Source organism: Hyperoodon ampullatus (genome assembly GCF_949752795.1).
Source record: "Hyperoodon ampullatus genome assembly, chromosome: 1".
Classification (NCBI taxonomy): domain Eukaryota; kingdom Metazoa; phylum Chordata; class Mammalia; order Artiodactyla; family Ziphiidae; genus Hyperoodon; species Hyperoodon ampullatus.
Genome location: NC_136914.1, coordinates 49,982,822 through 50,009,761, shown reverse-complemented (window position 1 = coordinate 50,009,761; position 26,940 = coordinate 49,982,822). Strand labels below are relative to the sequence as shown.

The 26,940-nt window shown below is 43.3% G+C and overlaps 1 protein-coding gene across 1 annotated transcript in view; it reads left to right on the top strand.

The window, feature by feature from the left end:
• Positions 1-842: 842 nt before the first annotated feature.
• Positions 843-26,940, top strand: part of PARM1 (prostate androgen-regulated mucin-like protein 1) — a gene marked incomplete at its 5' end in the record, with an annotated part of 100,817 nt that continues 74,719 nt past the window's right edge. The window contains one exon of the mRNA XM_079697341.1: positions 843-885. Coding sequence (XP_079553467.1) covers positions 843-885 — 43 coding nt within the window. The remainder of the gene's footprint in view (positions 886-26,940) is intronic.

The following is a 26,940-nucleotide window of genomic DNA, read 5'->3' as shown; positions in this document are numbered from 1 at the left end:
TATGTCGTAGGGTTGTTAGAAGCATCATGATACAACACCCAGTAGGGTGCTTGGCTCATAATTACCGCATGATCACTGTTGCCTGACATTAGTACTGTTTCTTCTCGTAAGCAGCTGAGTAGGATGGCAGACATCCTGGCTCAGGCACCAGGAAATGCAGTGGGGTTGAATGTGTGTGAGGGTTTAATGTACACGCAGGAACGACTGGAGAAATGAAAGAAAAGGAAAAGGTTCTCATACTTGGAAAGAAGTGTATGTTCTCTTACAGTAGTGGGGTCTTGGCTCTTCAAGGTGACACCTAAGATGGCACACGGTCACGTGATTAAAGGTTGTTTCTCCTGTAAGAAAAGCTGAGATAAATTCCTGAGGGCAGAAATCTGCTCCCACTTCTTTGCCTCCCCTTAGTTCCCAGCACAGTGCTAGCCGCCCCAAACATTTGCTGAACCGGGTCAAAACTCGGGTCTCGCGCCCTGACTGTCCAGCAGAGGCCGCCCTGGGCCGCGACTCCCGGGACACGAGGGCTGGGAGAGGAAAGGCCAGGGGTGGCCTTGTCATCTCCGCGGGACCCGGGTGGGAGGGGTTTGGCGGCGGCAGTCGCGGCGGCGGAGGCAGCCCGGGCGGCTGGGATGGAGCAGAAGCGCGCCGGGCGCCGGAGTACAAGCAGCTGACGGAGCCGCGCGGCGCTCGCCTAGCTTCCCCTACCGCCGCCCGAGCCGCCCGGTCGCCCGCTCCCACCGCAGCCAGCGGACAGAGGAGGAGCTGCCCGCGCTCTGGGCGCTCCGTCAGTCCCGGCAAACTCTCCCGCTGCCCGCGCCGGGTTCGGCACCAAGCACCAGGGTACCATGGTCTACAAGACTCTCTTCGCTCTCTGCATCTTCACGGCAGGTATTTTGGGGCGCCGATCTGGCGGAGGGCTGGCCCGGCGACCAGCGCTGGGGGCGGGGGCTGAACCGGGGAGACCGGGAAATAAGTCGCCGCGCGCTGGGGGCCGGAGTGGTGCGAGCCTCCAGCGTTTCGCAGAGCTGCGTGCGCACTTGGATTTAGAGCGATGTGCGTTTTTGGAGATCCTGGGCCGAGCCGGACCGAGGGGATGAGAGGGTTCTTCCGGCCGCAGCCCGCGCCCGCACAAACTCCGGGCTTTGTGAAACAGGTGGCTGCACGATGCGTTTGAAACCCGGGTTGGCGACACTGACTGAGACTAGAGGCTTCTCGGGTCTCCGAGCACACCCTGCCGGAGTTGGGCACCAGACCTCTTGACGCGGTTGGACTCAGGGAGGGATAAGAAGGAGAAGCGGGGTGGGGGGGGTCGCATCTGGGAAAGCTTTAAGCCGTGGCCGCGCACCCGGCGGGGCTGGTTTGCGTTCCCCGAGATTTGGTGGTCTCCGATCTCCGGCGACCCTTCCTAGTGACGCGTGGGGGTGATGCGGCCTTAACAGTCTCACGGCAGCTGCTCCGACCCGGCTCGAGCTCGTGATCACCCCTGGGGATTTGCAATTCTACCCTATGGCCCGGAAACTCCCCCAAAATATGTGCCCTGGCAGAAACTGTTAACTTGGCTAAAACTAGCATCCTCCCCGTTCCACCCACTCCCCTACACACACTCACCCTCGGGACGGCTTCCCCACGCGCGCATCGCTGGCCTCAGGACCGGCCACGGATGGCAGCGGCCTCCAAGCAGGGCCTGGGGAGAGAAGAGCCGGAGCACTGAGCTCGGCTTGGTGGGCGCAGAGGAGAGATTCAGAACAGCGCTTTACGTCTGAGGGTGGTATCCAGTTTTTCCAGAAAATGTGGGCAGACAAGGGACAACTGACTACGGATGAGGCACTGGTGGAAAAAGCAGCCCGAGTGCGGGGACACCGGCGTGTTTAGATAAGAATGTTCCAAAGCCACATACACAAGCCATTTGACTCATGCTTGTAGTCCGTATGTGTATTTTTTTTCCTCCTGAATTGCTTGGGTTCCTATAATTGTGGACACAAGTCGTTACAACCCCTTGAAAAGAAGCTAGGGGTTTCCAGGCAGCTCACAAAGGATAATGCAGTTTTGAGGAAAAGTTTCCCAACTTGAGGCTAGAGCGGGTCTTTTTCCTCTACTTGCTGAACGCCTGAGAAAGCTCCCTTTTCTCTCTGGTGTCTGCAAGGTTTGGAGGCGCGTCCGCAGAGGGTTCCCGGTCTCCTGCCGCTTTGGTTGCGCAGCCTTGGGCCAGGCTGGGAGCGCCTGTATCCCCAAGTGTGACAGCCGACTTCCTAGCCCCGGGATTGCCAAGAGACGTTTACGAAGTGACAGGACAGGTGCCTTCCTTTCTCCTCTCTAGAAATCCTTTCATGAGGCTTGAGGCTCAGAAAACCTTCAGTGAGCCAGTACAGCTGGTAGGTAGGTTTGTTGGCTAATTTTATTGAGTGGCTTGTCTTTAATTTTTATTTTTTTAACAACTCTGGCAGTTGGCAACGCCGGGATTAACCCTACTAAGGCAGTGTATTGTGGGGTTTTTTTCTCCCTAAGGAGCTCAAGATATATATATATATATATATATATATTTTTTTTTTTCTTGGCCAGTTTTAGAGTTTAGCCTCGCTATTGCTGCGGCAAGAATCTTGACCTTGTTCATGGCCCAGACTGAGGAGGCTGGTAGCTGGGGACCCGCTGCGCAGGCTCACTCATCCCTGCACACATGTGTTGAAGTCAGAGCCAAGAAGATCACAGCCTCCCAGTTCTGGGGTTCCCCTGACCCCGGAAGACATAGTTATGTTTCTGAGTACATCTCCCTAACAGACTGATGAAGTGTCCTTTCCTCTGAGTTTGTGCCTCTGAAGGAATCTCTTCGGGGGTCAGTGTGTTGTTAGAGCTACTTGCAATAAGTTATCAGGAAAATAATATAAAAATAGGCATAAATACTGTACAAGGTTGCTTACATCCCAAAGTAAGGTGTTTTGAGAGACTAAAGTATAACTTTTCTAGAAAAAGTTGTAAAGGAGAGAGGGACAAGTGTTCTTGAAATGAAAATGGCATGCGTGTTTCAGTGGATCATCCTGGGGCTCCCTTGGCAAAGCTCTAGATTCATCAGGCAGTTGCATTCCTCCCCCCACCCCCATCTTTAGAGGATTCAGGAAATTTTCCCTAAAACTCTTGAGGTGATACTTTCTTGAGCCAGGAATGGGGCTTAGCAGGGGACGTTTTTAGCTTAATAAATCTACTCAATACATATACATAGTGTTTTCTCCAGCCTGTATAATGGACACTTGTAATACCTGTGCATTGTCAACAACACAGCAAAAGTGGATCTCTACACTTATTCACTTGTATTTTAAAAAGAAGGAAGAGAGAAACCTTGGGCTGTCTTCAGTTTTCTCAGAGTTGATTGTGGTAGAAAACTAGCATGGCTATTTTACAAACCATTCCCAAACACCTTTAAGGCCAGTACTCTAGGCATACAGGAGTACTGCCTCTAAATTACAAGCCAGAACCTCCAAGGGCAGGCAGCAGAACCAAGAATGGAGGGAGGAAGGCAGGCCACAGGAAGCTTCCATCTTCATCCCACTCCCTGTCCTCTCTAGATTCAATTCTTTCATTCCCACCACCGTCGTTGCTGCTCTCCAGTGCTCTATGGCTCAATATATTAAAAAATCCCCTCACTGAGACATCTGAGGTATACTGGAACTTCCCAGAGTCCTTTTACAAACATTCAAGGAGTTCAAGGGGAAACAAGCATAGGTAAGAGAGGCAAAAGTCCCTTGACCCAGTTTTTCCTGCCTTAAGTTCTGCCCTGTCTGCCCCACCCCAGGGAGAGTACTGCATTCTGCCCCATTACCCAAGCTGACTTATTGGCCCCTTGGTGATCAAGACCAGCAGAGCTAGATTCCAGTCGGCCACCCAGCTAGAGAGCCTGTTTGTGTCCCAGGCCTATCAGCTAGCTCTTCTCCAAGTGACTAACATCTCAAATGTCCTTATCCTCAAAGAAAGACCCCACCCTACACATTTATGGCTCTGTTCTCGTATAGGTCCTGATATATGGCAGGGCTTTATCATAAGCATATTAAAGCCATATCGTAAATCTCATCATAAACATGTTAAAAAATAAACCAAAAAATGTACACACATTTATGGGAACGGCAAGGTTGCCTGTGGTTGCTTGGGAGTGGAGGTGAAGGGTGGCTTGCATCCCTTTAGCCTGGTTACCTCCTATTCCCCTGAAGTCTGTGTCACAAAGTGACACCTCCTTCGCTGTGAAACCTACCTGAGAAGGTGGAAGTTCTCCATTATTATGGGATAGATTTACTGAGACAGTGTTGCAAAGTGGTGAAGCATGGCTGCAGATTCTGCAGCTAGATTGCCTCAGTACAAAGCAAAGTTTTACTACTTACTAATTGTATAATTTAGGGCACGTAACCTAACCTCTCAAGTTTTCTTATCTACAAAAATGGGGAAATAAAACTTCTTCAGACTGTTAAAAGTGGTAAATAACTGAATATACCTATAATGCCTGGGACATAGTAAGCACTCAATAACTATTAGCGATTGTTGTTGCTATTATTCTTATTAATAAAGTTGACTGTCTTTGGCACCAGTTAGGTCATCCTCTCCAAAGTTTATGTGTTTGTGCTTAGACTATGTAAATTGAAGATTTAAACTAATATTCCAGCACAATGCCAGCTGTTCTGGCAAACACTCATGTGCAAATTAAGAAAAGATTCAGCTGAGCCTACTAAATGCCTAATTTGAAAAGGTTAGTAATGTGCCAGCTCAAACTGAGCACAAAAGTCCAAAAAACGCTCAGTAACAAACAGAAGTAAAGTCTCACAGAAGATGTTATTTCTTCCACAAAGTCTTTTGCAGACTGGTGTGTTTCAAAAGCCCAACTCAGCTAAACCTTAAGGTCAGGTTCCCAGAGCCACACATTTTGGATAATTCAGATCAAACAACTTAGGAAAAGGCATTTCATTGCATATGAATGATCTAGAATGGCTCTCTCCAGAATCCAAAAACATCAATAATGGCCAGATCTCTAATTTAACTTGATCATTTGGGCCTGGTCTAGTGGTGCTTTCATTGTGCTTGTGCTTTTATAAGAAAAATATTGGCCAAATATTTACACTGTTTGAGCAGATTTTCTTAAACTACAATTTTTTGGGGGACAGGGGTGGGGCTGGGGGGTACAGCATCCACTGGAAACAACGAAGAGGGACATTTAAAAAATATTTTCAAAGTGGATTGACTGTTTTAACACCCAATGAAAGGAATCCTGCTCTAACATTTACGATGGTTTTCTCCCTTTTAGAAGTTATCTGTTACTGAAATTGGATACGTTAGTTTAGGAATCAAATATAGTCATCCCTAAGTATCCAGAACCTGGCCCCCATACCAAAATCCTCAGATGCTCAAGTTTCTTATATAAAATGGTATAGTATTTGCATATAACCTACGCACATCCTCCTGTATACTCTAAATCATCTCTAGGTTGCTTATAATACCTAATGCAATGTAAATGCTGTGTAAATAGTTGCCAGCATGCAGCAAGTTCAAGTTTTGCTTTTTGGATTCTGGAATTTTTTTCCCAATATTTTCGGCCCAAGGTTGATGCAGATCCCACAGATACAGAGAGATGGCTGTCTTTGCTTTGCTAGCAAGGTATTGAATAAAACAGTTGCCTAGAAAAAATTAATGTTTCATTTAGAAGACAGCAGTGGTTATGAAAAGAGGTAGGCAAATAGTGGGTACCTGCCTGATGCAACGATTGCTTTTTAGTTGGAAATGCAGGGCTAATAGGTTATCATCCAGTTAATGTGCAAGTAGGGTTACTATAAAATAAGACAGATTTGTGTATGTAGTTCATGGCATTACATTTCGTAGTCACAACTTAAATTATTTAAAGGACGGGGATTGATGTAACATCAGATTTTCTGATGTGTGGATCTTTAAATAGTCTGCATGATCCTTTAAAGCAGCATAGCCATTTCTTTTACCTGTTTTAATATCGTTTATAAACCTTGAGACTTCTGCCATTTTATAAGTAATAGAAACCATTACAACAAAATAGGCGATTATATAATTATTTTCATCTGTGTTTTTCATTGGTGCAAGGTGGCATAATGTCAACTGAAAATAAGCTGTTTTAATTTTCCTTTGGCTAGTGTTGCCAGATTTAGCGATTAAAAATACAGGTTACGGGCTTCCCTGGTGGCACAGTGGTTGGGAGTCCGCCTGCTGATGCAGGGGACACAGGTTCGTGCCCCGGTCCGGGAAGATCCCACATGCCGCGGAGCTACTGAGCCCGTGAACCATGGCCGCTGAGCCTGCGCGTCCGGAGCCTGTGCTCCGCAACGGGAGAGACCACAACAGTGAGAGGCCCGCGTACCACAAAAAAAAAAAAAAAAAAAAAAAAAAAATACAGGTTGCCCAGTCCAATTTGAATTTCAAATAAATAGTGAATTCTAAGTCTATCCCACATAGTACTTGGGACACACTTAAGCTGAATAATTCTTCGTTGTTTCTCTTGAATTCAAATGTAACTGATCATCCTGTATTCTAGCAACTCTACCTTTGACCTTCCATGTGTGGTTCATCAGTGCAATGGGTTTGACATAGGATTGGCTTTATTTTGAACCCTGCCCCACCCAGCTTTAGCCATCCCACTCCATTTCATTCATTCATCACAATCTGTTCATGGGAAGACGACTCGGAGATTTCAAAGCAACTCTCTCTCTCTGAAAGCAACTTACAACGTTAGGATTCAGAGGCAGCTCGCCGATGGAACATTTTGAATCGGATTGCATATCCATTTACTGTGCACTGTTGTGTTTTTCTGAACAATTGGTGGGATTTCTGTAGCCTCCCTGAGGCTACATTACTTTACCCTTTTGTGACCTTTCCTTTAAAAAAAAAAACAAAACAGTATACTATTTGAAATGGTAACAGTGTTCTTGCATAGGAGCTGGCACTAAGAGCCTTCCAGAATCCAGCTGGCAGCTGATTAAAAAAGAAAGTTAATAGAACAGCTTTGGATTTCAATGCTGTCTTCTGTGCCAGGATCTTAACACATCTCACAATTATTATATAAGGTTTGCATAATTCCTGCAGGAGAGGTCTATAGGTATCACTTGAAATCTTTGGCTATATGGAGCCTGAAGCAGCATATTAGACAGAATTTCAAGGCAGATTGGGGGGAAAAAATCCTTTCAGCAATTAGACTGTGGTGGAAATTTGCACCTTTATACTTAAGGCCAAATCTGTGACAAGTTAAATGTTAAGTGGAAAAAAAATTGTGGAAAGTTACCAGGTGTGATATTTAGAAAACAAGTCTATTCAATACAAAATAAGATGCATGATAGAATACAGCGTTGATGATAATATCTTCCAGTTACAGTCCAAATTCTGACACCTGATTTTCTTTTCCATCAAGGAGGAAATGAGGGCACAGAAGCTTTAGGGCAGATGTTGCACATGAGAAGAATTGGAGGAGAGAAGGTTTAATTCATTTTTCATTTTTTTGGCCATGGTTGTAAACTTAAAGCTATCATTCAAGCTTCTCACTGGATAGAACATATTATATTTCCCTGTATGGGGTTATTAAAATATATGTTACCTTTAAAATTATGATACTCTTTCCAGCTTGTGTAGTCCAGAAGCATAACCTCATTCCTGAGAGAGTTTTTTCACCCACTGTTTTATCCATGAAGGGTTGTTACTGGGGTTGTCTGCCCCTTATAAAATCTTTTCATTTTCCATTGGAAAAGCTTTTGTGATCCACAGATGGACGACAGGCAGCTACCATTATGCTGGCGTTGAACAGTTATTTCATTGTTAAACCCTCCACACTATATGATTCTTGCTTTGTACTGTAATTTAGATTCTTTAGGAAGAACAGTAATAATTATTGTAAGGATAAAAGGATGTCCTCTTTATTCACCATGCAAAAGCTATGTGTGTTTAGGGAAATGTTTAAGACTCTGGTCATTCTATTGAGCTAAGGTAATGTGTCACATTAGGAGATGACTCAGTACATCTCAGAATTACATGAGGGAGTCTCAAAGCCTGTTGGTCCATGAGAGGGTCCTAAAGAAATCTGGTGGACTTGAACACCTCTTTGGGAAAAGAGGCAAGTTATTGGTGGATCACACACTCGGCTGGTCATGGAAATTCTTGCTGTTGATGGGTCAGCTGCATGAGAGGTAACATCAAGCTGAATACGGCCATCACCCAACCAAAGGGAACTCAGCATGTTTGGTCTTAAAAATTACAGTGTTGTCAGAGATGGCGTTACAGAGGAGAGAGCCGTGGAATTGTCCTTTTTGAAGAACTGTTCAGATAGGTCTGAGCATGAGAAAGAATTATAAGTTTTTGAGGATAAATGATCATTCATCATTTACCTTCTAGGAAATGTAGGAGGGGAAGGAAGTGTGATATCACATTCCATGTGGAAACTGGATAAGAAATGGACAGAGGGCAGGGGCCATGGCTGTTTCAGAATTTCTGCGTAGGATACGTGGAAGAGGCTGGGAGTGGTCTGTTGCATGAGATGGAGAGAATGTCAGGTGGCTGAACGAGGGGGAAGTGATTGTTGAAATTACTGGGGGCTACTAAAGACCAAACCACCTCCTTGATGCTGCTACTGGGAATGGAAAATTCATCAAGTTTCATTTTTAGGTGAAGGAGATAAGAGATTCCTCCTCAAATGTATATGCCTGTCAAGCCTCTTTTAGTACACCTTTCTAGTTTTGTGAAAGGTTGCAAATTGAGCCTTTCAGAGGAAAGGATGTGACAGCCCTTAATGGCAGGTAATTCAGGTACCCTCAGCATTGTGAAAGGGGCAGAAGAAGAAGAAAATGCCCTGAAATGTCAAAAGGAATTCAGCTGCGTGGTTTGGTTGCATGAAGGAGGGCTGAGTGACCTGGGGTTGCCCACTTCCGGGCTGGCCTCCTAGGCTGCTCTTCACGTAGAGTCCTATTTTGAGCAGATTCCCCATTCAATGCTTATTTGAAGAGAAACACAACCCTGGTATTTACCCGATGAGGATGGGATTTGTGTTACTTTCTCTGAGAGGCTACATCATATGGTGGAAGAGGCTTTGGAGGAAGACAGGCTGGTGTGATGCCAACTCTGGGGTTTCAGTCTCCTCCTTGTAGAGTTATGATAATACACATCAAGTGCCATGTGAGTAAACATTCAACAAAAGTTTAGTAAACAATGCATAGAAGATTTTATTTTACTTCATTTGCACGTCCGCCTCACACTCCTCGAATATAAGATGCATGAGAATTTTAGCTGTTTTGTCCCAGCTGTGTCCCCAGCATGGAGAACGGAGCAAGACATGTAATGAGTGCTTAGCAAATATTTGTTAAATTAATTTTTTAATAAATTTATTTATTTATTTACTTATTTGGTTGTGTCGGGTCTTAGTTGTGGCCTGTGGGATCTTCACTGGGGCACGTGGGATCTTAGTTCCCCAGCCAGGGATCAAACCCATGTCCCCTTCATTGGAAGGCAGATTCTTAACCACTGGACCACCAGGGGAGTCCCTGTTAAATTAATTTTTAATGGAGGATCTTCATGTGTTGTCTAAGGCTCTGGAGATACAGCAATGAGCAAAATAGAAGTCTACCCTCAGGGAACTCATGTTCTTTGAGGGCTATTGACTTGGTCAGAAGAAAATCAGTAGCTGACCATCTCACAGTCATCTTAAACGCAACACGTCCAAATACGAACTCTTGGATCTCCCAGAATAGTCCCCAGCAGAAGCCTTCCCCATCTCAATTAATGACAACTCCAACTTTCCAGTTGCTTAGGCTGAAAATCGTGAGTCATCTTTGAGTCTCTTTTTCTCTCAACACCCCTCATCCAACGCTTCAAGAAAATCTGTTTGCCCTACCTTTAAAATACATAAAGTCAGACACTTTCTGCCACCTCCGTTGCTGTCTGTGGTGTGAGCCCCCATCCTCTTTCTCCCGGAATCCTGCAGGGGCCTCCTCTCGGGCCTCTCAGCTTTTACCCTTTCCCTCCTAAGGTCTAGTCTCTACAGAGCAGCTGTGGATCCAGTGGAAATGTATCAGGTGATGACATTGCTCTGTTCACAGCTCTGCAGTGGCTTTCTGTTGTGCTCAGAGTGAAATCTCAGCCCAAGTCCTTAAAGCAGCCATCCAGACCCACTTGAGCTGCTCCCCCTTCATCTTGGACCAGGGCTTCTACCTCTCCTCTGCTTCCCTGGCACCAGCCACACTGGTTTGCTTATTGCATGCCATGGCTGTTTCCTCTCTCTGGAACATATTTTCTCTAAATATACATGTGGTTAATTCCCTCACCTTCCTAAAACCTTTACTCAGATGTCACCTTCTCAGTGAGACTTACCTTACCAACATTTTTTTTTTTGTCAGTTACTCTTTTATTTCCCCCTCCCCTTGAAATTGTTAAGCATACTTTGAGGAGGTGTTTGATTACTGACTTCAGGCTCTTTGGCTGTAGCGTCCAGTTTGCACTTCCCCTTCTGGTCTCTTTCTTTCCTGGCTGCTCTATGATTATTTCTGCATCATTAGATTTCCTTTCCTGTGTTCCCAAAGGATGAACGTATTTACAGTCAGTCCTGGAAACCTGATCTTTATCCTGAATTTCTGCTCAGCAGCCACCAGAGATTAATCATGTGGACAGTCTTATTTTATTAAGAAAATGTGTAATACATACTAAAATTAGCAAGCCTTGCTTTGGTCAATTTCATCAATGCTTCTTAATCTGGACCTCATAGAACATGCAGTTTTTGCTCTTTGATTTCTTTTATTCTTCTTGACCAACATTTTTTTTTTTTTTTTTTTTTTTTTTTTTTTGGCGGTACGCGGGCCTCTCACTGTTGTGGCCTCTCCCGTTGCGGAGCACAGGCTCCGGACGCGCAGGCTCAGCGGCCATGGCTCATGGGCCTAGCCGCTCCGCGGCATGTGGGATCTTCCCAGACCGGGGCACGAACCCGTGTCCCCTGCATCGGCAGGCGGACTCTCAACCACTGCGCCACCAGGGAAGCCCTTGGCCAACATTTTTAAATTTGCAGTCTGTTCTGCCTGCCGACACCGTATTCCCATTGCCCCTCATCTGCCTCTTGCCTCTACTTTTTCCTTTAATGTCTCTCTTCCTCCATCCCTAGTCCCCCCTTCCTGGGATTTTTGTCCCTCTTGTTTGCTGTGGTATCCCCAATGCTGTGTGGAACAAAGGGGGGTACTCAAAATATTTGTTGAAGTGAAGGATTAAAATACATTTTTGAGGGCTGGCTCAATGAAGACTTAATTTAAATTTCACCTTAGATTCCCCCCAAAAGGAGACATTGGCAAACTTGCTTACTATCAAGTGCTTGTGTCTAGTGTTTCCAAATAACTGTTTTTAAAGAAGAGTCAGGCTTTTCGTTTTCATTGAGGGTTACAAAAGCTAAACTTGAAAATCAGCTTTTTTAAAGCTATGCACATATGAAACACTTCTTTTAAAAATGTAAGCCTTTTATTTTTTATCATGGCTATCACTTGAAAATAGCTGAAACTTCTTAAACTCTCTGGCCAATTAAAAAAAAGTCACCTTTGAGCTCAGCTAGACAAGATAAAGATACTTCTACTATTTGAACATTTTTGAGGATTTTCTGAATAGCTAAAAAGAGCCTGGTGATGAAAGTGATTTAAGTCAAAGGGAGGCATGACTGGCAATGTCCCAGTAATGTCTGAGGAAGTTAAGTCAATTCAAATGCTGAGTATTGAGGGTGTAAGTTAGTCACAAATAAGCTGAAGGACAGAATAGGAGATTTCCTGGCCTTACAGACTCTTTCTCTCTTCATTGGTGATTCTGAAATGTGAATTGTGTTTTAGTCCAAGCGATAGATAGAAGTGATGGGAAGTCCTGACTAAAATCAGACCTGTATCCTGTATGCACTTGTTCCCCACCCTGCAGGGCTGACACCCCTTGGCGTGGCTGGTGTTAAAGTCACCCAGGCTGGCATATCCCCCAACTTCATCACCCAACAAAGACTCATGTTACTTTCTGCCTTAAATAAAAACACCTACTCATTTAGCAGCTGCCAAAAAGAACATGATCTTGAAAAAGAACAACATACTGGTCTTGAAGCCTAACGGATAATAGTAAAATTTAAGATGATATCAACTTGAAGAGCAACCTATAAACCAACCAAAGAAGGGAAAAGATGATTCTTTATATGAAAAACATGCTCCTTGCTTGTTCAGTGAGGTCACTTGTCCATTCTTGAGGTGGGAAGACGCTCCACCATCTTGAAGAGCAGGATGGACCGTGAACAGAGGAGGGGCAAGGAGGGGAGGCTGGCCCTTGTGCTGCAGGACCGACCGGGAACTGTGTCTGGGGTCGTGAGTGCCACTGGAAGGAAAAGGAACAGACATTGACAAGAGGAGACTTGTGACACCCAAAATCTTAAAGCCAAGTGTGGCTGCTGAAAGAGCAAAAATTACTGCATCACCGAGGATAGGGTTTCAGTTTGGAGAGTTATCAGGCAGAGGGGAGATGGGGTTTTGACATTCAGAAATTTACAGCCAAGTCTTTGTTTAAAAAAAGTTGAATGTCCATAAGTGACAGTTCTCTCTCGTTTTATAACAGTTTTTCAAAGTTGCACTCAAGCACTGACTTGTTTTTCATTTTTTATTATGGAGACTATAAAATACACAGAAATTGACAGGAATGTATTCATCCCCTGTCCAGACCCGATTAAGTCTTATTTGTTTGTCTTGGTTAAGAAGTTTTTTTAAAATTAGTTATCCATGTTATACATATTAGTGTATATATGTCAATCTCAAAAGAACTTTTTAAAAATATTAATAAATTGGGAGCAATGTAAATATGTAATTATAAAGTACGAGTCAGATCATAATGAACAGTTCCATGTTTATTCAACTGGGCAATATTCAGCAATTGCTTAAAAGAATGAGGTGGCTCATTTACGTACTGACAGGTAGAAATGGTGACAATATATTGAACTACTATATTGCAACTTTATATTTCACAACATATCAAAAGGGCAAGCAAAGGGATAAAATGTACCTCATGATAAAATAGTTAAAATGTCATGTGTGTGCCTGTGGAGAAAAGAATTTAGAAGTTTACACTGGTTATTGCCATCAAATGAGATTTGGGTCAGTCTCACTTTTTATGCTCATTTGTTTGGCCTGAAGTTTATTTTAATGTTTGTATTGCCTTCACAATTTAAAAAGTAAAGTTGTAATCAATATTTTAATCCCTCTTTATCAACAGTCAGTGTGGCTCTAGTAACTGCTAGATGGCTACTACTGTCCTCAAAATCTTGATTCAAAAATCCTTCCAACAGAGTCCTCAAAAATAAGATCTTAGAAAAACAAACAACTTCAGAAAGGTTTACAGGATATCACTGACTTAATGGGCAAGGAAGGTTCTGGGGAGGAATTGACAAAGTAATATTATATTTTCTAAAGCCAGAGTGCTGCATAAATCATTGATCAGGACAGCCATCTTGGAAAGTATTTTAAGAGGCTCTGAGCTAACTGATCAGTGTTTTAGGTACTTTGTTAGTTTTTAATATCTTCCGTGTTGGTCTCTTATGGAAGCAATTTTAAATTAAAACATCACTTTAAGTTTTTCTAAAATGAAATTTGTCAACTTTGATGTCAAATAAGAAAAACAGCCCTCAGAAGAATATACGATTTATTTCCCTTTTGGCAACATTAAATCTGTTATATCATCTTTTCAATAAAATAATCAATCAAATGTGGTTTAGGAAAATGCTGGGGGATCAATTATTAATACTCCATGGCATTATCAGGGAACAATACTAGAGAGAGGGGGCTGGAGCAGACAGGGCTGGAAGAGGCTTTGGTGTGATCTGGGCCAACCCCTTCATTTTGTAGAAAAATCTAGGCCTGTTGGGAAGAGGGGAAATTCACATGTTTAATTTTTAGCTGTCGTAGTTATCACACTTTATACTATGTTCATTTCATCTGCAACTTCATCTAATCCTCCCAACCACCCCAAGAGATAGGCAGTCTATTCCCATTTTGTAGTTCAGGTTTTTAAGTCTCAGAAGTTGAGTAATGAGATGCAGATCTCACAGTCGGTGAGTGACAGAGCTAGGCTTTGAACCCAGGTCTGCTATCTTTTGCCTTGAACTGCCAAGTGAGTTGATAAATCCTCTTGTGTAAATTTAGTCTCTAGGATCTCTCCCAACCCTGATCCTCTTCGCCATCCCCACAGCTACAGCCTTGGTTGAGAACCTTATCATCTCATCCTGGACTGTTACAGTAACTCCAAATGGTCACTTGTCACGCTTTATCTTCTCACAGTCTGTGAGGACTCATTCAAGCCAGGCCAAATTGCTTGCTTCCCTCCAAAGAAGGAGAAGCAGACTCGGATCTGCCTAAGAGTCATCCAGGTGCTCAGATGGTGGTTGCTAAATTTTATTTCCAATACAAGGAATGAAGGCTCCAGGAGAAATGGCTAACTCCAGGTCGGGGTTAGGAAATGTATAAGATAAGCCTGGGGGATCTTGTTATACCAGACAGCAGGGATGTTATCAAAGACTACGAGGGCTTCCCTGGCGGCGCAGTGGTTGAGAGTCCGCCTGCCAATGCAGGGGACATGGGTTTGTGCCCCGGTACGGGAGGATCCCACATGCCGCGGAGCGGCTGGGCCCGTGAGCCATGGCCGCTGGGCCTGCGCGTCCGGAGCCTGTGCTCCACAACGGGAGAGGCCACAACAGTGAGACGCCCGCGTACCGCAAAAAAAAAAAAAAAAAAAAAAGACTACGAGCCTCCTGTCAAAAGGACTCAGAACCACTTACTGAGGCTCCCACTGGCCAAAGATAGAACAGTTGGAGCATCCATAAGGATAATTTCAAAGGTCTGAATCACATTGTTTAAGCTCATGAGTTCATAATGGTACCAAAAACAAATTAATGATTACACAAAACTTCACTGATCTCCATTAAAGGATGCTAATTAACCAACACATTATTTTGAAAAATAATAGATAAAAGAATTGTCTCAATTGATTGATTGATCTTATGCATTTATTTTATGAGGTGTACACTGGGTGACCAAATATTAGATGATGGGATAACTGACTGTCTCCATACAAGTATTCCAGCTAACAAAGACGGCATAGTGGAAATAGAAGGTCACCATATTGCCTGCCATGCGCTGGCATGTAGATGAGCATGGAGACTGAGGGGGTGGCTTAGAGGACAGATACCTTGAGATAGTGGAAAGTGGCCTGGAAGCTGGGACATCACCTGGATGAGGAGTTGCACAGTGCGAGGCATGGTGAATGCACTGAACACCGAAAGGCCTCAGGGGTAGCACAGAAAGGAGAGGAGATCCAGTTAGCCTGTTTCACGTCATCACACATCAGCACAGGAAATCTGGAAAGGAATGAGAGTCAACTTCCAGACAAGCTTGCTACCTTTGGGGGACCACCCTTACCTGCATGTCTTTATGAAATAAAATTTCACTCTGGCTAAGTGAATCCAGTGAAGATTGTCTTTAAAGGATTCACAGGTAGAGGAATTTAAGAGGTAGTGTACCTTCCTGGATAGAAAGGGAAACCTTCTCCTGGCTTTTCAGTTACCCAGCAGAGGTTGCCGGTTAGTAAGTGTCTGTCCCCAAACATTACTTGCCCCAGTTTGCTGCGAACGCCTTGCTTCCTTGAACTATGCCAACCTTCCAAGCTTGGGACAAATATAGATTAGCTATTATTGTCTTAGGGTTGCCATAACAAATTACCGCAAACTGGGATGGCTTAAAACAACAGAAATTGATTCTCTCACCGTTTTGGAAACTAGAAGTTTAAAATCAAGGTTTCAGCAGGACCACGCTCCCTTCAAAGCCTCAAGGGGAGGATCCTTCTTTGCTTCTACCAGTTTCTGGTAGCCCCGGGTGTTCGTTGGCTTGTGACAGTGTTAACTCTGATCTCTGCCTCTTCACATGGCCTTTTTCCCTCTGAGTCTGTTTCGATTCCCTTCTCATAAGGATATTAGTCATTTAGTCTTGATTGGATTAGAGCCCACCCTTACTCAGTATGCCGTCATCTTAACTTGATTACATCTGCCAAGACCGGATTCCCAACTAAGGTCACATTCACAGGTACTAAGTACCCCCTAGTTAGGGGTTCAACAGGTCTTTTTGCAGGGACACACTTCAATCCATACCCACTATATTATTTTCACATCTAAGCCATGTTCATGAAAGACCCTCCTCCACTGATAAAAGGAGCAGTTAATAACCTAATCAATTATGAGTTACTTTTATTCAAGATAGCAGCTGCTGTCTTAAATATTTTATTTAAAAATAAAATTATTTTATTAAAATAATTTTAATAAAAATTTTAATAAAAAATAAAATTATTTTATTAACTTGTTTACTTATCTATTTATTTATTGCTCTTGATGGTAGAAGTTTGGTTGAGACTGTTTAAATCAGGTATTTCTCAACCAGAATGTTCTGGGCATTTGGAGGGGATATAACACGTGGATAGCATCCCTTGGCCCTTGAATGCTAAATCACAGTAGTACCTTACAGGAATTGACAAGCAAAATAAGAGAAAAATAGAGGAAAAAAAAAAAAGAAGGTAAGAAAGGAAGGAGGGAGGAAATGCCTTCACACGTTTCTAAACTTATCAGGCTCACTGAAAACCAAAGGTCTACATTAATGAGATTTTTAATGGCCCTCCTTAGAGACCCACACAGAATGGGTTGTCCTAAGCAATAGCAGTTCTCCTACTCAGAACTTACTCAGCCAGTCTGCCAACTGTGAGAGGCCTCTAGATGCTTCAGGAACATTCTGATTTGGACATGGCTAGTAGCATGTGTACTATTTGGAGGACACTGTGTCACTTTTTCCTCTGCCATGCTTAATACTATATTGTGTGCAGCCTTGGGGATGAGGTAGACTCAGGAAGAGAATAGAAAGAGCAAAAAGTGCCAGGAGATGAAAATAGTTTCTGCTCCTCGGTGGTGGAGCTCATTGCTTATAGATACCATACCTTTCCCCTCTGTGCAGAGAGGGCATGATCGACTCCCTAAAAAGTCTCTTTTCCTCAGTTGTGAGTAATGTATTATTGGATGTGGGACACAGGAGGTCACAGGAATCTTTCGTGGAAAAATGTAGAAATTGTGACATTGTAAAACTGTGGATTTCTGTCTGCCAACATGAAAAGTGTGTGGCGGTGTGTGTTTGTGTATTTGTGGGTAGGATGTGTGTTTCCCTTCTTTCTTACCTGCTTCCTTCCTTACTAAAATATTTAGAAGAATTTTTAAAGGAGGAGACCAAGTAGCATAGAAAGAATGTCTTTTTCTGGGAAAATTGATATTCAGTGGATTCATGCTTTTTCTGTAATATGTAAAATTCAACACTTCCTCCCCATAAAATAACAGGTTATCCTACACGTGGAACAGCCATAATCATGTGCATCCATGTCTTCTGATTAGTAACTAGGATATTAATTAGGTAGAACATGGGCATTTATTTTGTTCTGTAGCTGCCTATTCAATGGGTTTTTGGAATCATAGCTTTCCTTCTAAATCAGAGTGAAAATCAACACTGGCAAGTCTTTCCCTTGGAAAAAATATAATTTCACTTATAGGAGATTTAATTACTTAGATCGTTTTGCCTATATAGGCAAGAGAAATATTCTAAGAAAACTGAGAGGTCTACTGAAGCCTTTATTGATTTGGGTTATTCTTAAAAGAATAAAAAAAAAGTTTTAAGCTCTGACACTATAAACACAGCTCCTTGATGAGAGCTGAGTTCATGCTGAGATAAAAAGTTACAAAGCAAAAGAACAGCCTCATTATATTTTTAAAATCCCAGGGAGAGCCATTGTTTCGCCAAAGCAATGTGGTAAGACAGCCTGGGACCCAATGTCAGTGCCCAAGAGACTAGGAGTAAAGAGCTTTAGAAGCTTTGAATTTTTTTCTAAAACAATTAAGATTAAAGGAGTTAATCAGGAAATCTGAGGTTATATAATGGTGAGCAGGTCAACCAGCTCATATATCTGGTTTGGGGCACATGCTTGGAATGACCAAACTTTTCCTTGGGAGATTGGACTTTAGGATAATTCTTCCAGAATGAAAGAACTGACAAGAAACATGAAAGTTTGAAAAGTGATCCCCACCGTTACTGACATCTGAGAGCATCCTGGCCTCTCCAGAGACATTTGACTGAGGAAAGCAGATGAGCCAGCTGGGGCTCGAACCCCAAAGGGACCTGACAGGAGGAAGAAGGAAAGTGGGTCACGTCTGGTGAAACAGCTTGTTTCCCTTGACAAGTCAAGCTGGCCGATTTGGGGGCCACCAATTGTATGGTAGCTGGCCTGGCCACCTAGAAACCTCTTCTCTGAGGGTAGCATGGCTGCTGCTTGAGAGTCCATGGCACTTGAGGCAGAAACTAGGAGTAGATCTGGAATATACCTTGTGAAGCGCTAAGGCTCAATACCCACAATAAATTCTTCTCAAAATCACTGAGAAGAGATCATTCACTAGTTAATCAAGAACTACCCAGGAATACTACTCAGCCATAAAAAAAGAATGAAATAATGCCATTTGCAGCAACATGGATGCAACTAGAGATTATCATACTAAGTGAAGTAAGTCAGAAAGACAAATACCATGTGATATCACTTATATGTGGAATCTAAAATATGGCACAAGTGAACCTATCTATGAAACAGAAACAGATTCACGGACATAGAGAACAGACTGGTGGTTGCCAAGGGGAAGGGGATTTGGGGGGGGATGGAGTGGGAGGCTGGGGTTAGCAGATGTAAGCCATTATATATGGATGAACAACAAGGTCCTACTGTACAGCTCAGGGAACTATATTCAGTATCCTGTGATAAACCATAATGGAAAAGAATACATAAAAAAAGAAAATATATATTTAGATGTATAACTGAATCACTTTGCTGTACAACAGTAATTAACACAACATTGTAAATCAAGTATACTTCAGTAAAAAAAAATAATAAAAACAAGAACTACCCAGGAAAAACTCAAAGCCTTCTGAGATGATGTATGAAGGGACAGGAATTCTAGGGAAAAGACTCAATTTCCCTTTGACTTAATCAGGGTTGGCTTTCTAGGAAGGCACATAAAACTTGAATTAGAGAGATGCGTTCATTGGCGTGTGCCAGTTGTACTTTGTCAGGTCTTCTCTAGCCAAAGTGACATCATTTGTCTTCCATACAGCTGTGCCAAGCCGTACTGATGAAACTTTACTGCTGGATGTGAAAAGGCACCTATGTTCTTTGCCGAGCACTTACTGCTGGGTGTTTAACAACCCAAATATGACCTTGTTTGACTCAAAATGTCCAACAAAAGAAATGCTGCAGTGTTGCAATTACAATGCACAATGTGGCGATCGGACTTTGCTGTAAACGCAAGGGTCCTACCTGCCCATTTTCTTTTCACTTGTGATGCTGATGGCCTGTCCCAACATTGTGTTCAGAAGACACAGCCAACCCTGCTGTACCTGCAAAAGAGCCATTCCCACTGGTTGTGCTGACAGTGAATAAAAAATAGGTACCAAATCCCAATCTGCAAAGGGAATGTTGGCCCTCATTACCCAGATTCCTAAATGTGCAAATTATATTGTTCACGCATTTTCTTGATTTTATTTTTATAAAAATGCACTTTTCTTAGCATCAGACTTAAGTAACACTTGATTTTTATTTTTATTTTTTTCTTATTTTTTTTTTTGCGGTACGTGGGCCTCTCACTGCGTGGCCTCTCCCGTTGCGGAGCACAGGCTCCGGTCGCTCAGGCTCAGCGGTCATGGCTCACGGGCCCACCGCTCCAAGGCATGTGGGATCTTCCCGGACCAGGGCACGAACCCGTGTGCCCTGCATCGGCAGGCGGACTCTCAACCACTGCGCCACCAGAGAAGCCCAATTTTTATTTTTGATGAGGAATCTGGCAGAACATAGGCAATTAGCCAGAAGCTGTGTAAATTCAGGAAACCTGATTAGCAGTTAGATCCGAATTCATCTAAGAATTTAGGTTTAAGCCCTAGTGGATAAAGTATCCTTCTAAAAGCATTAGCAGTTTGGCTTTCAGTGGGACATTGGATTAATTCAGTCTGTGCTTCCTTGCTACACGGCATCATTTCAAGGTATAAATTCAATTTACGGTATGGAAAATGGATAAGATATGCATAAGTTGGTCTTGATTTAACAGAGATGATGAAGTAAATATTCTGGTAAATGAAATAGTCCGAATAACTGAGCTTTCTCTGTACTCTTATATGGGTTGCTGATTTTTTTAATTGGAAAAAAAACAGCATATTTAAAACCATATCTAACATTTATGGTAAGGTCACTGGTAAGTTCCGTGCCTCCATTTGTCATCTGTTAAATAAGAGGTTTAAATGAGATGAGCTTTAGCATCTACTCTGTATGATCTAAAACAGATTCTTAACCTGAGACCTACCAAATTTAGATGATCCATAAATGAGCTCCAGGAAGTTCACAGAACATCGTATCCAACATTGCATGAATGAACTTCTGTGCCTTCTTTTTCTTGGGAGACGTTCCATAGATTGTATCCAGTACTTGAACTCTGGCTCTCCAATAAATTTAAGAGCATCTAATATTCATTCTGTGATTCATTTAACCCATAAAGGATTTACTCTTTCTTTGACAATTCATAAGGTACCTAGGGGTGGTGTGGTGCTTGAGGGCACCCTTACACTGCAGTAGTGCTGGCTTATGTTTATTTGGGCTGTGGCTTTCAAAGTACAGATTATTATTACATGCATTCACCTCACCTTGGGTCACCCACAAAGGTGGAGATTGTCCTTTAAAATTAGGGCTATAGAAGTGGGGAGGGGAATAGCAAAGTGGCTCAGAGATGTGTCACTGAGGCAGTCAGTGAGAGCCTGGGGAGTCAGCCATGGGTGTTTTGACTTCCCGGACTGGTTTTCTTTCCATTACAGTGTGTTATATAGAATGTCATAAAAGCTACATATTCCTGCACGCAGCTCAGTATTTTGGAAGCCACTTTTATTACTTAAGGCCTCCAAACTCTAGCCCCCCCCCAAAAATGATCCAAGATTAATTGGACTAGTGGCGAGTATGAATTTCAATCTAAAAATGGAAAATACTGCCCTGAGCCTACAGTTCTTTAGGCTCCTGATCCTTAAATTCTAATAAAAACATTCACATAGCATCTTATGGTTTCCACAGAGCTTTCAGGCGCAAACTGACACTCAGTACTCACAAGCTCTTGGCAGCCAGCCAGCATGCCCATTATATAGATGAGAAAAACCGAGACTCATAGAAGTGAGGTGACACAACCCAAAGCCACAGAGAAAGGGGCAGAGTCAGACTCCAGGCTGATCTCACGACTCCAACTTTGCACCTGTTCGTGGCAGCACAGCTGTCTCTACAGTGTTCTCAGGGCATTGGGGGTAGGCGAGGGGTGCACAGACGGGGACATATGTTGTCAGGTCAGACGATTTTCATAGACTTGTGCATTGGCGAGAAAGCTGTCTGCAAAATAAATTCTGCGGTAACATAAACAGTGCGTTCCCTGGAGTGTAGATTTGAAGAATTTTCTACAAGTTCAGAATCCTTCTCCATACCAAGCAAAGGACAAATATATCTCTGACCAGCAAGAAAATACCAAAACTGAACTCCTCCCAGTTCTAAATGCAGCCTACACCTTTTTACAAGAACTTTTTCTGTGGACTTACTTTTTTTTTTTCCAGAAGCATACATAGCCTACTTCAAAGTTGGGGGACTATGAGGAAGATTGAGGAGAAAAAAGTCTATTATTTCTCCCTATGTCTTACTGGCTTTTTGTAAATTCCATAGGAACTGAAACCCAATAATTATTCTATTATCTTTTGCCAACGTTAAACCTTTTTCCTAAGTAGTTATATGACATTAAGTGGCTGGAAGAGATATTTTTGTGATCAGGCTGTGCTGAAAGGACATTATAATGCACTGGGAGATACATGATTTATTTGTTTTGATTTTAACTTCTGAAAGATTTACATCTGGGCATAGATATATAAAACAATAGAGAGTGTTTTGCCAGTACAAAGGTAAGAATGGGTCAGCTTCAGCTAGTTTGATTCCGTCACCACAGTGGTAGAGGAGCAGCTCAAAATAGTTCTCATTACAGATTTGCAAAGACCTTGGTTTGGTGCCCATGATCCTGCTTTTGAATTCCAGCTCTGCCATTTAGCAGACAAGCAGGGGGGAAGGGAAATTGACATGAAACCTAGTAAGATGCCCGCCATCGTGTTTAGGCACGTTATAGGCATTTTCTTTTCCGACCCTACAACAGCCCTGGAAGGTTGGTGCTATTGGTTTCTACTTCTGAATGAGAAAACAGAGGCTTGAGGAGGTCCAGTAATTCTTCCAAAGCCACAGAGCTAATGGATTCCAAATTTGAACCCAGATCTCTCAGCCATTAAACCCGTGCTCTTTCAATGATTCAGCACCTCTTTTCTGGGCTTCCATGTCTCCATCTGTAAAATGTGATCATTAAAGATATCTTTTAGGGTTGTTGCATTTTAAGAGATTAATTTACCCAGAACAATCCTGATATACAGAAGGTCTTCGATAAATAGTATTTCTCTTCCCACACTTTGTTCTGGTAATAATTCTGACTTTGTTTGGTCAGTTAATTAGGCTTTTCTTTTCTTTTCCTTTTTTTTTTTTTTTACTTTAGGTTTTGACCTACCTCAGCTGTTTTTAAAATGCAGAAGCAAAAAGATGACTCTAGAGGTACCTGTATGATTTTAGAGGACAGGAAAGGCAGGAATAACTTTTTTTTTTCTTCCATCTTCTGTCTGGGGTGAATAGCTACAGGACAGGGAGTGGGCTGGTGCCGTCTGGTCCCAGAGAGAATGTGTGAAGTGACCAGGTGTCTTTTTAACTGTGCATCAAGACCCTTGTGAGTAATTTTAACATCATTTTATAAAGCTGCTGCGGTCCTGTTGCTTTGGGGAAGGGTTGAAGCAAGACAGCAGCCAAGCTACACCCTGTTGGCCTGCAATATTTCTGAATGGCCTCTGTCGCTATAAGCAGGTAGCCCAGTGCACTGCCGAGGCCTGGTACGTGGTAGAAAATGTGGGCAAAACGTCACCAGAATTGGTAGGAAGTGTCAGATTTCCTTGCTTGTAGATGACAGCCTGCTTGCAGAAAGACTCGGGAAGAATTACATGTCTGCAAAATGATTATGTATGTATGTATGTATTTAACTTTGCTCCCTGCCTGAAGGTCCTGGAGCCCTCTGCTTGCAGATAACGAATGCATCTAAACTGCAAATTCCAGGGAAAGTGGAAAGCATCTAGATAAGCTGGAATGGTTGGAAAAAGTGGTAACCTAATCTTAGAAGGAGATTTTGACATTTTCATTTAGCAAACCTTGACTCAGCACCTTTTTTAAACTGTAAGTACTGGGCACACACTTCATCTTGAATGCACTAAGTCTAGTGGAAGACCAGACTTGCAAACAGATACTATAATGCAGCCTGGTGGGCTCCATGCTTGAGGTATGAATGGAGTGTTATAGAAACCTAAAGCAGACAGGGTAACTATTTTGCCAGATGGAGAAGTAATATTTAGATATTTTAAGAAGATAAATAGGAAGTTCCCAAACAAAGGAAAGGAGGAAAGAGAAGGCATCATAGACAAAGCAGGTACAAAGACCCAGTGTCCACAATAGGGGGATTGTGAGGAATCCATGAGGCTTGGCCATGAGACAACAAGACCAGAGACCAAACTTGGGGCCAGGGTGAAACACTGGGGGTATGGATTACAAACAGTCAAATGGCTCAAGGCCTACCTCTGGCACTTCTCAGATGTGGCTCTGAACAACGCACATTGTCACTCTGAATCTTGTTTTCCTCATTTATAAAATGCAGAAAATAATGGTACCTATCAGAGGGTTGTTGTGAGGATTAAATCGAAATAGACTAATTGCTACAATTCCAGCAATAGTAGTGCTCAATAAATGTCAACTCTTAGTAGTGGTATTCGTCATAGCAATCATTAATTTTACAGTAAAATCAAGAACTGAAAACATGAACAGTGTTCCTATTAGACTTCTCAAGTGTCTTTTATAAAGAAAGACAGGGTTCTCCAATAAAACTTTCTGTGATAACGGAAATGTTCTCTTTCTGCACCAGCCAGTTCACTATCCGTTAGCTGTATCTGGCTACTGAGTATTTGAAATGTGACCAGTGCAACTGAGAAACTGCACTTTTATCCTATTTAATTTTATTAAATTTAAATGACTACACGTGCCTAATGGCTACTCTATTAGGCAGTGGAGGTGTAGAGTCGTGGAATCACAAAATGTTTAGAATACAAGGGACCTTAGAGATTGATATAAACTTTCCTCATTCTCCCCTCCCCCCATGCACTACCATTTTACAGTTGTGGAAATGGAGGCTCAGAGAGGGAAACTGACTTTCCTAGGGCCACACGGATATGATAGACTTAACACTAGAACCCAGCAGGTCTTTTGGCTTCCTGGCCTGGGCTCTTATTATCCTGAAGTTTGGTTGGATTATCCTCTCTACTTTAGAAAGCATCTTGCCTAAGCTTCATGGTTTCTGTTGTCACTGTCAGCCACCTCTCTTTTCCCTACCATGTACCTTTCTGGTCCTTTTTTTCTAATATAAATGCTGCTCCCAGTAAATCCCCAATAATCCATAACTCACGGACAGATATGTTAGTCCCTGATTTTGACAAATGCTAATGGAAAACATTATGTATTGGCAACAGCTCATTGAGTACAAAATGCCCAGAACACTGTTTTCATAGCTAGTACTTTTTTGTTGTCGTTATACTGGAGTATTTTTGTTGTTGTTTTTGTTACTTTGCCTGGTGGTTAAACCAAAGTGTCAACAAAAATACAGACCTTCTTTTACTGTTCACAAAGTATGAGCCCAAATTCTTTATCCTTGGACTATGAGGTGATTGAATGACTCACTTAGCTGAATCATTCGTTAAGGAGGGATGGTCAGATGCAGACACAAGTCTTTGCAGCAGCCCGTGTAGTTAGTTATCCTTGACCTCAGAGGCAGATCTGCGGGAGACTGTTGTGGTACCCGGTCTACAATAGCTCTTTCCTTCCTCTGCAAAGAGAAACGTTAGCCCTTCTCTGTAGCAGACCCTGGGTAGGAATGGCACATGGTGTCGGGGAGCTGACCTGCGTGTTTGCTGCCTCATTCTCCTCCTTCCTGAGCAGTGGGTGGGGCGTGGGAGGGGCAGGGGGCATAACTGAGGGAGGCATGGGCAGGTCAGCCAGCATTTATTTATTCTCAGTTGTCACCGTTCTCTTCTGTGAAGTAAGCAAGGTACTTAACTGTTGCCCTCCTGAGCACTTGCCTTCGTGCCCTGCGTGGAGGACGGTGTTCACCATCTTGAACGTGGTCTTAACCTGGCCTGGGGTGAGTGCGGAGGTCATACGCATCTCTGTGCTCCAGACACACTGTCATCTGCAATTCCTAGAACATTCCTGCAGGCTCTCCTTTGAGCCTGAACTGTGCTTTTCAGTCAGCTTAGCTCATTCTTACTCATCCCTTAGGCCTCCTGCAAAAGCTAGTCCTCAGATGAGCATTCCCTGACACCCCAGTCTCAAAAAAACAAGTCAGCTCCTCCCCACACCCTGCAAATCTCCCTCTCTCTCTCTCACACACACACAATGCGCGCGCACACACGCACACACACACATACTCAAAGTAGGTCTCATTGTATCCTTCCTTGATGTTTTCTTTATGATTTTTTTTAATCCTTTTATTATTCTTTTTTAACAAACGGCCCCAGGGATAGGAGACCAGGGGAGGGGGGAGGAGGGGAAGCGAGGCCCCAGCCCTGTAACTCCTCCCCACCCGCCCCGTTCCCCCTTATATATTTATAATCTACATACAAGCCCCCCCGGGGGGGAGGCAAAGGGCACTCCCTCAGCGGGGTGGGGGCAATCCAGGCTCCTTGTCCCCTCGGGACCCAGGCTCCTCTGCCCTTCGGGACGGCCCTTCTTGAGAAGGTGACCCCGTCCGCTCCCAAGGCTTCGGCGTCCAGCGCAGGGCATCTGGTGGGGAGGCCTGCTGGTAGAGGTCGATGCGCTGGATGCGGAAGACACCGTTGTAGGTGGAAGGTGGGGCCTTGAGACGGGAGTTGAGGCCAGAGAAAGAGCTTCCAGCTGGAGGAGTACGTGATGACCCAGGTCCCCCAAGGTTGCTGTTCAGTTTTCGGTAATCGTGGAACGGCTTTAGTTCTACTGGGTGCAGCTCTGCTCGCCCCAAGCTAGGGCCGAAGGACCTGGCAGGTGAAGGCAGCACCCGAGTAGCAGAAGCAGGTGGGGTCCGCACAGCCAGACTGTGCACAGCCAAGCTATGATTCATTCATAGCTTGAAATGACACATCATGTTTATGATTTTTTTTTAGTATGTATCTTCTTAGACTATAGATTCCATGAGGGTAGGGATTGTGTCTGTTTTACTTACTACCCACTCCTAGGCTCTAGCCCAGTCCTAGATACTATGTAGGAGCTTAGAAAATATCTGTTGAATTAGAACATAAATAAATGAAAGAACATTGTAAAGCAACCATACTCCAATAAAAATTAATTAAAAAATAAATAAATGAAAGAAAAATTGCATTACGGGTAGGCACTAGCTGATTTAGCATCTAACACAAAGAATAATTGTCTCTGTTAGTTTCTCGTTCCCTGGAAGGTTTAGGGGTAGTCTTGCCTCAAAACTAGTTGGGACATAGCCGAGAGTGAGCGACAATGAAAGCAAAGTAATGAGTGAATTTGCGGTCGCCTTGTAAATGTGACTTTGAAGAAAGGCAATATTGAACATTTAGGCAAAATCAGCTCCTACTCACTCATCCCATCCCATCCCACAGATACCAGGGCCAAGATAATTTGCTCAATTCTCCAGTTCATCTTGCATGAGGGGACATTGTGTTGAAG